Source organism: Passer domesticus, chromosome 5, assembly GCF_036417665.1.
Source record: "Passer domesticus isolate bPasDom1 chromosome 5, bPasDom1.hap1, whole genome shotgun sequence".
Classification (NCBI taxonomy): Eukaryota; Metazoa; Chordata; class Aves; order Passeriformes; family Passeridae; genus Passer; species Passer domesticus.
The window spans coordinates 11,932,304-11,945,220 of NC_087478.1; the positions used below are offsets into that span (position 1 = coordinate 11,932,304).

A 12,917-nucleotide genomic window follows, 5' to 3' on the forward strand; every position below is an offset into this window, starting at 1 on the left:
CGGCAGCCGCTGCCCCGGCCGGGAGAGGTGCCGCGGGCCGAGGGGCGCGGGCACAGGGCTCGCCCGGGGGAAGGGCGCGGGCGGCCCCCTCGCCCCCTCCAGGTGCCCTCGGGGCCGGCCGTGCCCGTGCCCCGCCGTGGCTGCGGGCGGTGCGCGGGAGGCGGCGGAGGGCGGGCTGCGGGCGGGCTGCGGGCCGGCGGCGCTGCGCTGCGCCCCGATAGGCGGCGGCGGGCGGTGCCGGTGCTGCCGCCGCTGCCGCGGCTGCTGGGGCTGGCGCGGAGCCGCTGAAGCCCGGCAGAGGGGCTCGCCGGCTCTCGCACGCAGCGGCGGCGGCGGAGCGCGTCGCGTCGAGCGGAGCGAGCGGGGAGGAGGAGGAGGAGAAGGCGGAGGAGGAGGAGGAGGAGGAGGAAGGGGAGGGGGGCACCTTCTCGGAGAGGATGCCCGGAGCGGCTGCAGGGACGGCGGCTACAGGAGCAGGCTCGTCAGGAGCAGTAGCAGCGGGGATGCTCCCAGCTCAGGAGGCAGCCAAGATCTACCACACCAACTACGTGCGGAACTCGCGGGCCATCGGCGTGCTCTGGGCCATCTTCACCATCTGCTTTGCCATCGTCAACGTGGTGTGCTTCATCCAGCCGTACTGGATCGGGGACGGCGTGGATACCCCGCAGGCGGGCTACTTCGGGCTCTTCCACTACTGCATCGGCAACGGCTTCAGCCGGGAACTCACCTGCCGGGGCAGCTTCACGGACTTCTCCAGCCTGCCCTCGGGAGCCTTCAAAGCTGCGTCCTTCTTCATCGGGCTCTCGATGATGCTCATCATCGCCTGCATCGTCTGCTTCATCCTTTTCTTCTTCTGCAACACAGCCACCGTCTACAAGATCTGTGCCTGGATGCAGCTGACCTCGGGTGAGTGAGTGGAGGCAGCGGCCCCGGTGCCGGGGGCTCCGCGCCGCCCAGTCCGGCACAGCCCGGCCCGGCCCGGGCACGGGCGGCTCGGGACAAACTTGCGGAGTCGGGGCCGCCCGGGGCGGGGAGGGGCGGGGGCGGGTGCCGGGGGCCGGGGCAGGCCGGGAGAGGATGCTCGGGGTGCCGCGACACATCGGCAGCGTCGCAGCGCGGTGCCCGTGCCTGCCCCGGGCCGCCCCGCTGCCCGACTGGGCGTGGGCCAAGGCGGGCTCAGCCCGCAGCTCTCCGGGGGCTGCCCGGGGATGCTGCCCGGTGTCGGTGCGGGAAGCGACCCGTGGGCAGCTCCAGCAGCTGCAGGGACAGCGGGAGGCAGAGGGTGGGTGTCCTCCGGCCCGTGGTCTGTTGTAAAGGTCAGGAGAAAATGGCAGTGGGGACAATTCGAGCTGGCCACGCTGGGTGAAGGCAGCTGCCCGCCTGTTGGAGCTTAGTCCCGCTCCCACAGTTCCACCTGGCCAAGGCAGAGCCCACTTCACTCCGTGGGAGGGGTTGGCGAGGTCTTTTGCTGGTGAACTGGAAGGGCAGGTGAGGTCGTTGGATGTGGCATGCATGAGTTTTGGTTGGGGTCTGTTTCACTTGTCCACAAGGTTTATTTTCCACGATATGTTAGGAGTGTAAAGAAAAATATTTCAGTTGCTGATTTTCTTTCAGAATATCTGACTTCATTTTACTTTCCCTATCACATTCTGTGTGTCCCTGGGGAAAGTGTGTGGTAGGAAAGAGGGAAAACACCAGGACATCCCTTTCTGCATTTCCAGCACAGCTTTACCTCTGAGTTAGTGGAGAACTGGTTATTTGTGCGCAGCTGGGAGGGTCTGTAGAATTAAGAGAGTAATACATACAAGCAGTTTTAGCAAGACAGAAAATACTAATTCTTCAATCATTTGAGGGGAAAAGGGGCTAAAATCAAAGTGTACCTGTTACATGTCCTCATGGTAAAACCCTGAAATTGACATTTGGGAATAAGCAGGAAGAAGCTGTTAGGGAAACAGAGCAAAATATCACCAAAATGGGCTCACAAACACTTTTTTGGTCCCCTTAATTGACCTACATTTGTTTCAGTTTCTGAGCAAAAATTCTTTTGAGTTTTGTATTGAACATCTTCAGCATTATTTAATTTGCCATCTAGTCCATAAGACTTGGTGGAATTCTCTGGTTTGTATGAAACAGCTCTAACCTTTTCTCTCTCTGATGATGTTTTTCTGTGAGCTGCTATACATTTTTTTGCTGTTTCCTTCACCGAAGTTTCCTTGTAATTTCTTTCTGTATCACTTGGGGAGTGATCTGCAGTCACTCGAGGCTGGTTTTTTCCCAATTCCAGTGAGTTTAGTTTTGTGTTCATTATCTCTGTACTGGAACCCCCTTTGATGCTGGTGGCTCCTCTGTCCATTCAGTAACATGCATTCTGATATGGTCTGGTCAATTGTACACAGTCATGTCACTTGGCTCTGGGCAGAGAAAACTGTTTCATCTTTGCACAACTGATGTCTCCTCTGCTCCATTAAGGACTTCTGCTTCCAGCTGTCTCCTCTTCTTATGGCTCTGCTGCTAAAAGGTTCCATGAATATTCACTATTTTGATGCATTTCAGCATGTTTTTTTCATGTCCAGTATGCAGGAGGGCAGCACAATTTCCAAATCCCTTGCACTTTCCAACATCAACATCTAGGTTTGCACTACTTCATGCCCGGAGGTGCTAGTGAAAGGCAGACAAAATGAATCTGATTCCTTTACTGTGTTTCTGTACAGGTGAATAATAATGTTCAGAAACCACCATTACGTGACTGATCTACTGGGCTCCAGTCTGTACCACACTGCATGTGTGCAGGTGTGACTTGAGATATGTTTTCAGGCAAAGCAACACAGAATTTTTGTCATCTCCAAAGCTGGGAGGTGCACTGCTGCCATTAAAAGTCAACAAAGGGAGCTTTATGTCAGCAGAAGAATCACTTCTCAGGCTGCTTCCCTCCAAAATTAACAAGGGAATACATGCATAGCCAAGTGGTTGTTTGCTGTCTTTCCCAATTTGTACAAGAACGCCCTGGAAGAACTAGAAAAATATTGGGTGTTGAAAGAACCTGACTTTATTGTTTGCTGAATGTTTTACCTTAATTCAGTATTTACCTCACTGTTCATTTCTGTATTACTTAAAAAGTTTCCTCAAAAACTACCAGAAAGTCCATATTGCTTTGGGTTGCATCCTTTGAAGAAAACAAAGGTGGTGGGATAGAAGGAAAACTTGGAGTAAAATGTGCAGGACAGGAGTGTTATAATGATGTTTTCTCTGAGCTATATGACCTACTTCTGTTATTAGTTTACTGTTTGGAGAGTATAAGTAATAGATAATACTAAGCCTAAAATGCTTTCCTCACAAAAAAAGAATATAGTAATGTAATTTACATATGCATATAGTTCTGTGTAGTAGAGGAACAAGACTGAATCTGAAGTAATGAAATAAAGAAGCATGTGAATATAATTTTGATTTTGCTTGCTATTGTGTACTTTCATAGTGTTAGCATTTGGTTAGATAATACAACACTTAAAATTGATGTAATTTAAATCTTGTTAGAATCAGGTTTCTGGCATTGGATCATGCTTGGTTTAGGATTGCAAATGAAAGCTTAGGAAGTGATTTCTTTAGAAGAAAGATTTGGATCACAGTCTGTCCTGCATGAGTCATTATAAATTGTCAGCATGATATAGCTCTTGTTTTGAAAAGGTGTTTATTAAGTAAGAAAAAGATAAACAGTATCTTGGCCACATACACTTGCAGTCTTTGTTGCTGCCTAATCATGTCTATGACTAGACAGGTCTATGACATGATAAAGAAGAAAAATCCTAAGAAAAAATGTATTTCCTGTGTGTATGTGAGTACAGCTTATATTAGATGGTCCTATGATTTAGCCATGGCTTAGATTGCCTCTTTTGTTGCATGTGCATAATGATATCAGGGTACACTTGATACTTTGAGAGCCAGTGTTGGCAGCCTGGTTCTCCATTCCCTGACCTCCTCTTCTGCAAGTGCAAAATCATAAGTACAAGCAGTATGCACTCACCTAATCTGAGCAGCTGCATGATCACAGACTCTTGAAATCATTAGGAATTAGGTATTACTGTTCTTTGTTGTTCTACACCTAATGTTTACAGGAAACCTCACAAATAAAGGTAACTCTTGAGATTTATTCCTTTATAGGTTAAATAAATTAAACACTTCCATTCTGTCATAGTGATTTTTTTTTCACTATATTTGTCATTACTTTTTTTCCTTTACTAGGATGTTTCAACTTATTAGAAAGAAAAACATAAGGAAAGCAGAAGAAAAGCACAGAAGTGTCCCATGGACAAGCAGGATGAAACCAATATATAGGTTTTTCAAGGGATGCCTAAGCCCATGCCCACAGTAAGAGGACCATTGAACAAAACATAAAAATTCTGTACTTTGGCAAAGCACAGTCCTGTGATCTTAGACAGTGGTCTGTAACAGGGGCCCACAACAGCATCAGAGCAGCTAAAGCTCATTTTGCCTTCCAAATTATTTGTTCTCAGCACTTTTACTCAGGGATTTCCTCAAATGGATCTTGGCATTTAAAAGCTCTTGCTGGGTTTTGTTTTTTGAGACTTTGGTCATATTTTGAACCTGTGTAAACTTTTAGCATTTGCAGTGCCCCAGACCAATACACCAGACCCCAGCTTTATACGTGTTGTGTGAAGATACAGTGGGTTTTGTGTTTTAAATCTTGTGCCTGGCCGTTTCATTTGATCCTCTCAGCTCATGCATTGGAAGAGGCTGGGAACAGGGAACTTGGAGACACATTCCCTGTCCTGGCTCTGATTACACCTTTGCTGTATCCCCTCAGTTACATGGTTTTGAGACCTTTGGCTCCTTAGTCAGTCCTTAGTTGTTGGGTTTTAGCGAACTTGTGATCATCCCAGCTGCCCTGCCCATAGCCATGTCCAGTCTACTCTTATCTTTTCAGAGTCTGTGGGACCAGACCTACACACAATATTCAAGACAGTCAAGCCAGCCATTCATACAGTGACTAAATATAATTCTCTCTTTCATTCTTTGTTCTTTTCCTAGTAATTAGTAATATTCATTTTTTCCCTGTTAGTGAACAGAGAGCTGATGTTTTCACAAAACTGCCTATTATAACCCCAAGATCTCAGTCCTGAAGTGGTAATAATCACCTTGGGGCACATAATTTTAGGTAGTTAAGTTTTTTCTCCCTTAAAGAAATTACTTCATATTTATCTACACTGACTTTAATTTGACTTTTTATTGCCTAGTCACTCAGTGTTGTAAAGTCTTTCTTCACAGCCAACCCTTATCATAGCTACCCTGAATGAGTATCAGCAGCTAACTTTGTCACTTCACCATTTATCCTGTTTTCCAGCTCATTTATAAATAAATGAGTAGCTCCCAAGTTCCAGCACAGATCCCTGCAGGATTCCACCACTGACCTCTCTCCACTTGAAAAATTGACAGTAGTGTCCTACCATCTGTTTCCAATTATTTATCCTTGCAAGGGCATTTATTTTTATCCTATGGGAGTCTAGGATTTTTAAGACTTATGAATGATAGATTCATCAATTGTCTTTTGGAAATCCAAGTAAATATTGTAAATTAAAATAATGGTACACACTAATTTTTACTTCTTTGGAGAACTCTAGCAGTTTTGTGAAAAATTACTTAAAATAGGTGTATTGGTCCTACCTTACTTCCTTTCGTCACACAAATATGTCATGTTTGTACACATGCTGACATACACTGGGTTTTTTTGTAGTTGTACTGATTTATGTCATACATGTGTTGGTCTGTCTGTCATTCCCCAGGTTTTCCCTGGACTTGTTTTAAACAGGTTTTAAAAATTAGTTTCCTATCACTCAACTGCCAGATCTTTGAGGCCAAAGCAGCCGTAATGAGGAGGTTATTACATGCCACAGTTAAAAGTTTTTTAAAACAGGGAACTGTTTCAGAATGAAAACGAGAAAGTCTTCATTGCAACAATGCTGTTTGCCTTTATGCTTGAAATCAGTCTGCAGGACCAGGTGACTTTTATGTAAGAGTCTTAAAAGGCTTGACCTTGATGCTCTTGGAGCCTTTGTTACTGCTGGTTGACAGATCTTGGTGCAGGGGTCAGTTCCAGAAGGCTAGGGAAAAAACCAGCCTTGCACCAGTGTTTGAACAGGGTGTCTCGTAGAGCCAGACAAGGATCTTGTTCATGGCCTCAGTATCCTTAAGAATTTTTTGAGAGAGTACTTTACATTTATGTCTCCTGAACTTTGCACGTAGCATAAGAATTATTTGTTTAATAAATGATAGTTATTTGTCTAATAAATTATAGTAAACATAGCCAATTGCATAGACTGATTTGGATGTCATAATAACATGGGCTTATTTCTACAACCTTTATTTTAATATACCAAATGCAGTGTAAGATTTCTAAGAACCAGAATAATGGAATCACAGAACCATAGGATGGTGTGGGTTGAAGGGACCTTAAAGATCATCCAGTTCCAACCCCCCTGCCATGAGCAGGGACTCCTTGCACTAGATCAGCTTGCTCAGAGCCCCCTTCAACCTGGCCTTGAACACTCCCAGGGAGGGAGCATCCAGAGCCTCCCTAGGCAGCCTGTTTCAGTGTTTCACCACCCTCATAGTAAAACATTTCTTCCCAATATCTAATCTAAACCTACTTCTTAGTTTTACTTTGAATCCATTTCCCCTTGTTCTGTCACTATGTTCCCTTGTAAATAGCTCCTTGCCGTCTTTCTTGTAGGCTCCCTTTAGCACTGGAAGTCCAAAATTAGGTCACCCCAAAGCCTTCCAGGCTGAACAATCCCAGTTCTCCAAACTTTTCCTTCATCTTTCCATCCCTCTAATCACCTTAATGGCCCTTCTCTGGACTTGCTCCAAAAGGTTCATGTCCTTCCTGTGCTGGGGACCCCAGAGCTGGCTGCAGCACCACAGGTGGGGTCTCAGCAGAGCAGAGGGACAGAATCCAATTTAGAGAGAAGGATGTTGTGGGGGACCACGTTAAACACTTCACAGAAGTCCAGGTAAGTGACACCCACAGCCCTTCCCTTGTTCACTGATGGAGTCACCCCGTCATAGAAGTCCACTGGGTTGGCCAGGCAGGGCTGGCACTTGGTGAAGCCATGGTGACTGTTCCAAATCACCTTCCCGTCCTTCATGTGCCTTGGCACAGCTTGTGGGAGGATCTGTTCCTTAATCTTCCCAGGCACAGAGGCTGACAGGTTGGTAGTTCACAGGGTCCTCCTTTCTACCCTTTTTTAAGATGGGTGCAATGTTTCCCATTTTCCAGTCCTCTGGGACTTTGTCTGACTCCTATGACTTTTCAGGTATCAGGGAGAGTGGCTTGGCAGCTACACCAGCCAATTCCCTCAGGACTCTGCCATGCATCCCATTAGTTCCCATGGACTCGTGTATGTTCAGGCTGGTGGTAATGAACCTGGTCTGTACTTGCAGTCAGAAGCATTTTGCACCCCCAGTCCCCATCCTGCAGTCCATGTGCTCAAGAGGTGTGGGAAGAAAGGCTATCATTGAAGGCTGAGGCAAACAAAAGTTGTTGAATACCTCAGCCTTCTCCTTGTCAATTGTTACCAGTTTTCCAGCATTTCTTAGCTGAGGCTACATCTTCTTTGACCTTTCTTTTCTGGTTAATACACCTGTAGAAGCACTTCTTGTTACTCTTTGCATCTTTTCCTAGGTTCAGTTCCCGCTTCAAAAAACGTAGGAGCCATCCTACCAATGGGAGAATTATGAAAGTGTGTTATTTAGAAGAAATAATTATTTAGAAGAGAAAACAGTTATTTAGAAGAGAAATTACAGACTGTGTAGATGGACATCTGCATGTGAACACTTACTGCAGTGAACAAGTCCAGTCTTGTCCCTAAATGTGTATGCAAAAAATGGACTCCTTTGCCTGCAGTGGTTCCCATGCCTGTTCTGTCTAGGTCAAATATCTTTCAAGACACCCTTTCAAGTATAAAGTAGAAAGGATCTCAGAAGTGATTTAAATAAATGAAAGAAGAAAAGCTAAAAGGATGAATTTTCTTGCTATTCAAAAGAAGATTAAAAATTGACAGATGATGGCATATGAGGACCTACAGGGGAAGATTTCAAGTCATGCTGTGCTCCTTAGCTTGACAAATACTGTGTTTGGAAGCTGATGTTACACAAAAATGCATAAGCCATGAGGTATGTACATTTGTAAACTTTTAAGTTGCATTTTTCATTTGTTAATTGTCTTTGCTAACTCACCAGAAGCAAAGGACCTTACCAACAATGCTGTCAGCTTTTGTTGCCACTACGTACCCTCCACATGTAAATTGGGGAGGCACATGGGAGGCAAAAGGGAGAGGAAGACAAGTCCAGGCAGGAAGACAAGTCCAGGAATATTGATCAGGTTTTTGAGTTTGACGTTCATCACTGATGTTAATTTTAATAAAAGTGTTTAACGCTCCCATGGCACCTGCAGGGTGAGGTGACTGAAGTTATTCAGTGATCTCTGAACAGTAGTGGATGTTTGACCATCAGGGAGAAAATTCTGAAAAATCAGGGTTCTTGAAGGCTCTGATCATGTTATGATGAGTATTGACTCTGCATTTTGGGGACATGGGGTGCTGGAGCTGTGCAGGCAGGGAGGGAGCAGGGAAAGAGCCAAGTGCTCTCCTGGCCCACAAATGGACTGTCTCATCAAGCCTACAAGGACATCTAATTCAAGTGGGTCTGGTACATGTGCTTCTTTTTCCCAGAGGAGAAATCATGCTGCCAGTTTGATTTTCTGTACATTCAGCTCCAGAGGAAAGTTTCCCAATGGGTTTAAAAGAGATCCCTAGAACCTCCTTCATCCTTGCCTAGGAATGCCCCATGGCGGCCTGTGCGCTGCTGCTGTCACACTGGCTGTGATGAGTGTTGCCACTGGGAACTGCTTGTGTCCTAGTGTGAGTCAGAAGGTTAGTTGGGAAGGCTGTGAAAATTACCTGAAGGTTTTAGTGGGTAGTTTTGGGTGAAGTCACTGATGGGGCTGTGCAGCTTTTTTGGTTTCATTACACTGAAGTAAACATTTTCATATACTTCATGTTTGGCTAAAAACATGAAAATAAAAGATGTATCACATGAACAGTGGAAATGAGGGAGAAATGCTGTGCCCAGTGTCCCATCTCTAAGTAAGTAATTTCTTCCCCCAAATACCCTTTGCCCACAGTACCAAAAGTTCTCTTGTGCATCCCATGACGTTGTGCCTTTGGTGGCTAAACTCTCCATCTCCTCACAAGCTCCCAATCTCTCTCATTGACAAAGGCACAGCATGTGCTATACCTGGCAGAAAGCTATTTGCCTTTTGGTTAGATGTCCTCAAGTTGCCATCTAGATTTGTTAAAGGATAAACTATCCCTGTCTTTCCACTGGTGGGAAATTGGGATTTTTTATCTGCTTCCAGCTTTTTCACAAAACTTGCAAGAATTTAGTGTTTTGAAGGCTTGTAGCATCAGTCAAATTTGGTTAAAATTGGTCATCAGGCTCAAAATCACACAGACACATCTGTCTTGATCCCAGAGGGAACTTGTCTAAAATGTATCATGTAAGAAGTGAATATCTTTTATTTGTATGAGTGATTTGAGATTTTGGTAGCAAGACTTGTTTTTTGAAGGATAAAGGTGTTTAGGGAATGGAGAAGAGATATTTTCTTTTGGTTTAGAGTGTAATAAAAATTTCAGCGTCTTATAACTCTCCCAATTGCCTTTTATGAACATCCTGGGGGCTGTGGTCCACTGTTTGAAAAACAGTAAGATAACAGAATAGTAAGATATAAAAGGAAATGCATAAACTTATCCAGGCTATTTGAGGATGAATACCATTTCACTGGGAAAAAGTGTATGTGTGAGGGAAGAAAGAAGGGGAGAAAGAAACTGGGAAAGAGTTTAAAAGAGGAGAATATTACCTATTGAAATGTGGGGAGCTGAGAACTTAGATATGGTTAGGAAAGAGAAATGGGAGTGGGGTTTTGGAAAGAGACTGGTGTCAGAGCAGCTCTATTTTCTTGCTGCAGGAGCATCTCTGGCATAGAATACAGCTGCTGTCGAGTTCTTTCAGGGATTCCTTCTAAAAGTTTAATGAAGAAAATTGCTATATGCCAAAATGAAATCAAGAAGAGGGAAACATACAGATATTATCAGCAGTAAAAAGGCATGGAAGAAAAGAAGGCCAGATTTCAAACATGAAGGTTATTTTACCTTTCGTGAAGACAGCCTTTTTAGCACTGTGGTATAAACAGCATTAGCTTTGATCTTGCAAACATAAAGACAGCAAACATATCAGAACAGAAGATCTGTGGTATGATCAGGTTGTGTGGACTCAATATTTGAAAACTAACAAGATCCAGCTGTGAGGAATGGGAGGGTCACAATATTGAGGCATTACAAAGGAAAATATAAAAACATTTTTGCTCAAAAATGGTGAAAGAAAAAAAAAAACATGAACAAGGCTATAGCCTGGAAAATCTGCAGAATTCGATAACATTGGTTGCTATCAGCATTGTTAAAAATGCAGTGGCAGCAGCATGACAGTGAATAGCCAGATTATGCATTACTGTGTGGAACAGTGTGCAGCTCCCAATTACTAAGAGAGAATTATGGCTAGAATCCTTAAAAAAGGCAATATAATAGACTTCAAGATCTGTCTATTCTAAGAAAGATATTATCCATCTTCACATTGGCATTCAGAGATGCAGAAGACTTGAAACAAGCTGGCCTTAGAATAAGAAGGTCATGCTTACCAGGGGAAAAGGTTCTTCTATTTTCTCCTTGAGAAGCCAGATGCAAATTTATGAATTTCATTGATTTTAAAAGGTAGCTGATGGCGTCTGTGGAGAGCCTCTTTGACACAAGCACATCATGTGCTATTTCAGAGAATATTATTCAATCAAGTAATTGAGAGTGCATCAGAAGGAGAAAGCTATGGAATAAACGGTTTGAAATAAATTATTACAAACAGTTGATGAGTTGTCACGCATTCCACTTTCTTTATTTTTCTGGTTATATTTCCAAAGGAAAAGTTCATCGAGAAGAAAACTAGACATGCTGTACTTGCAAGGTCAAAGGCAGATATTCCGAGTTCAGAGGTTCAGAAAACACTATTTTTGAAACCTTGGGAGGTTCTTTTGTTTACTTCAAGAAGTCAAAAGTCAAGTGCTTTACTTTGCAGAAGTTTACTGAATAAGGTGAGTGAGTGATCTCATGCAATTACCATAGCCAGAAGTTGTCTTGTCCTGCTGTGCTAGACTGTACCTCTGTCCTGCTGTAGGTTATTGGTCATGGTGAGCCTTGTGTGCAGCAGAAGTGTGAATAAAATAGGGCACGGTCCCTTAAGATCAGGGAAGATCTTAGCAGTGTCTCTCCTTCCAGTCTGACCCTTTGCCTGTTCCTGTGGGATAACAGGCTTCTGCAGTGGCTGTGGAAAGTGAATGCTTCTCAGCTCCATGGAATTTCTTGATGGGATAAGAGCCTTGGAGGAGGTTATTTTGCCCAGATGTAACAGCTTGTAAGCATGAAACACTGACATAAGTGATCCTGTGCCTCTTGGAGAGACATTTCTGTACTGACCCATCTCAGCTTGCCAGGGCCCTACACAGAGATGTGGTTCTGAGCCTGTACCCACAAATGAGGCAGGTACAGAGTCCCTCTGCTGCAGAGTCAGCTGCCACTCTGGCCAGTGTCCACACTATTACATTTCTTACCTTCTAAAACTGGGTCACTAGAAGCATTCTGTTGGGAACCATTCCTGGCATGTCCTAACTTGCAAACTGTGCCCTGGCAATATTTTGGAAGATTGTTAGATGGAACAGACTACAAACACTCCTGTGACACATGCTGAGGGACAATTCTAACAATTTAATAGCGTCAAGTTTCAGTGCCTGGGAATGCTCCATGGTACTGCTTCATTTATCTCTGTAGACATAACCAATATGCAGCCAAGTCTCAAAATGAGGAGCTCAAGAATTAACTGTGCAGGAAAGTTAAGGTAACATGGAATTTTTTCCTTTAATTTGAACAAATTTATAGCTGTGACTTAGTGCCATAGTAAAAATTTCTGATTTATTTTGTTTAAATTGTCAACAAATAATCTCTGGATTAAAATTTTCTGTGAAATGTAGTTGTGTTTGAAACTAGACTTAGTATTCACCTTGAAAAAGACAGATGTTTGTAACCTTTGGCAAGAGGAAGAAGTGATCAAAAATGTAGAACAAACCATAAAAAAGGGTTTTCACTTAGAGACAGTTGAAGAATGTTACCCATGAGCCTAAAAATCGTAAATGAGACTTCTCTCTGATGTAGACTGTTTCAAAATCAGATTTCCCACAGGTATCTTCAGCTTGGCTAATGCATCTTTGAACACTATAAAACTGTTCTGCACTGAGTGCATACACTTAAGGGACATTCAGTGTAATTTCACAAAGAGTTAATTCCAAGTTTTAAGATTAATTTAATGGGAGAAGTATTAGACTTTCCATGAAAATAAAATTATTCATACTTGTAGCTTTACATTCCTCTGAAGAAAGTTAATTATTACTTGGTTGCTGTATCTTAGTATTTAGCCTTCCTATTACTGGTGAAGTTATATTAGACCATCATTAAAATAAAAAGGTTGAAATTGCAATGCATGGTCATTACACTAGAAAAATATAGCCCCAAACACTCCAAACATGCAGATGTCGTGCCAGCCGCAGTCATTTGTGCTCAGCTCCTGTCAGGCATTTGTATTTGGTCGGATTCCTCTGTTGGTGTGGCAGCACCACGTTAGTGTGGCTCAGCAGCAGCCACAGGTGACACTCGGCCATTTGTCAGCCTTGAGGAGGGAGGGGACAGTGCTGGCACTGGGAAAGGCTGTGCAGCTCAGGGTGGGTAACAGTGGAGACCCTCACAGGCCATCAG

General features: G+C 44.0%; 1 protein-coding gene across 4 annotated transcripts in view; it reads left to right on the forward strand.

The window, feature by feature from the left end:
• Positions 1-290: 290 nt before the first annotated feature.
• The window catches only part of LHFPL3 (LHFPL tetraspan subfamily member 3), a 232,618-nt gene continuing 219,991 nt past the window's right edge, over positions 291-12,917 (forward strand). Inside the window, exon 1 of one of the 4 annotated variants that reach the window (XM_064421995.1) lies at positions 291-906. In XM_064421995.1, the coding sequence (XP_064278065.1) occupies positions 438-906 (469 nt within the window). In that variant the 5' untranslated portion in view covers positions 291-437. The remainder of the gene's footprint in view (positions 907-12,917) is intronic. The other 3 variants (XM_064421994.1, XM_064421993.1, XM_064421992.1) reach the window with 3 other exon arrangements.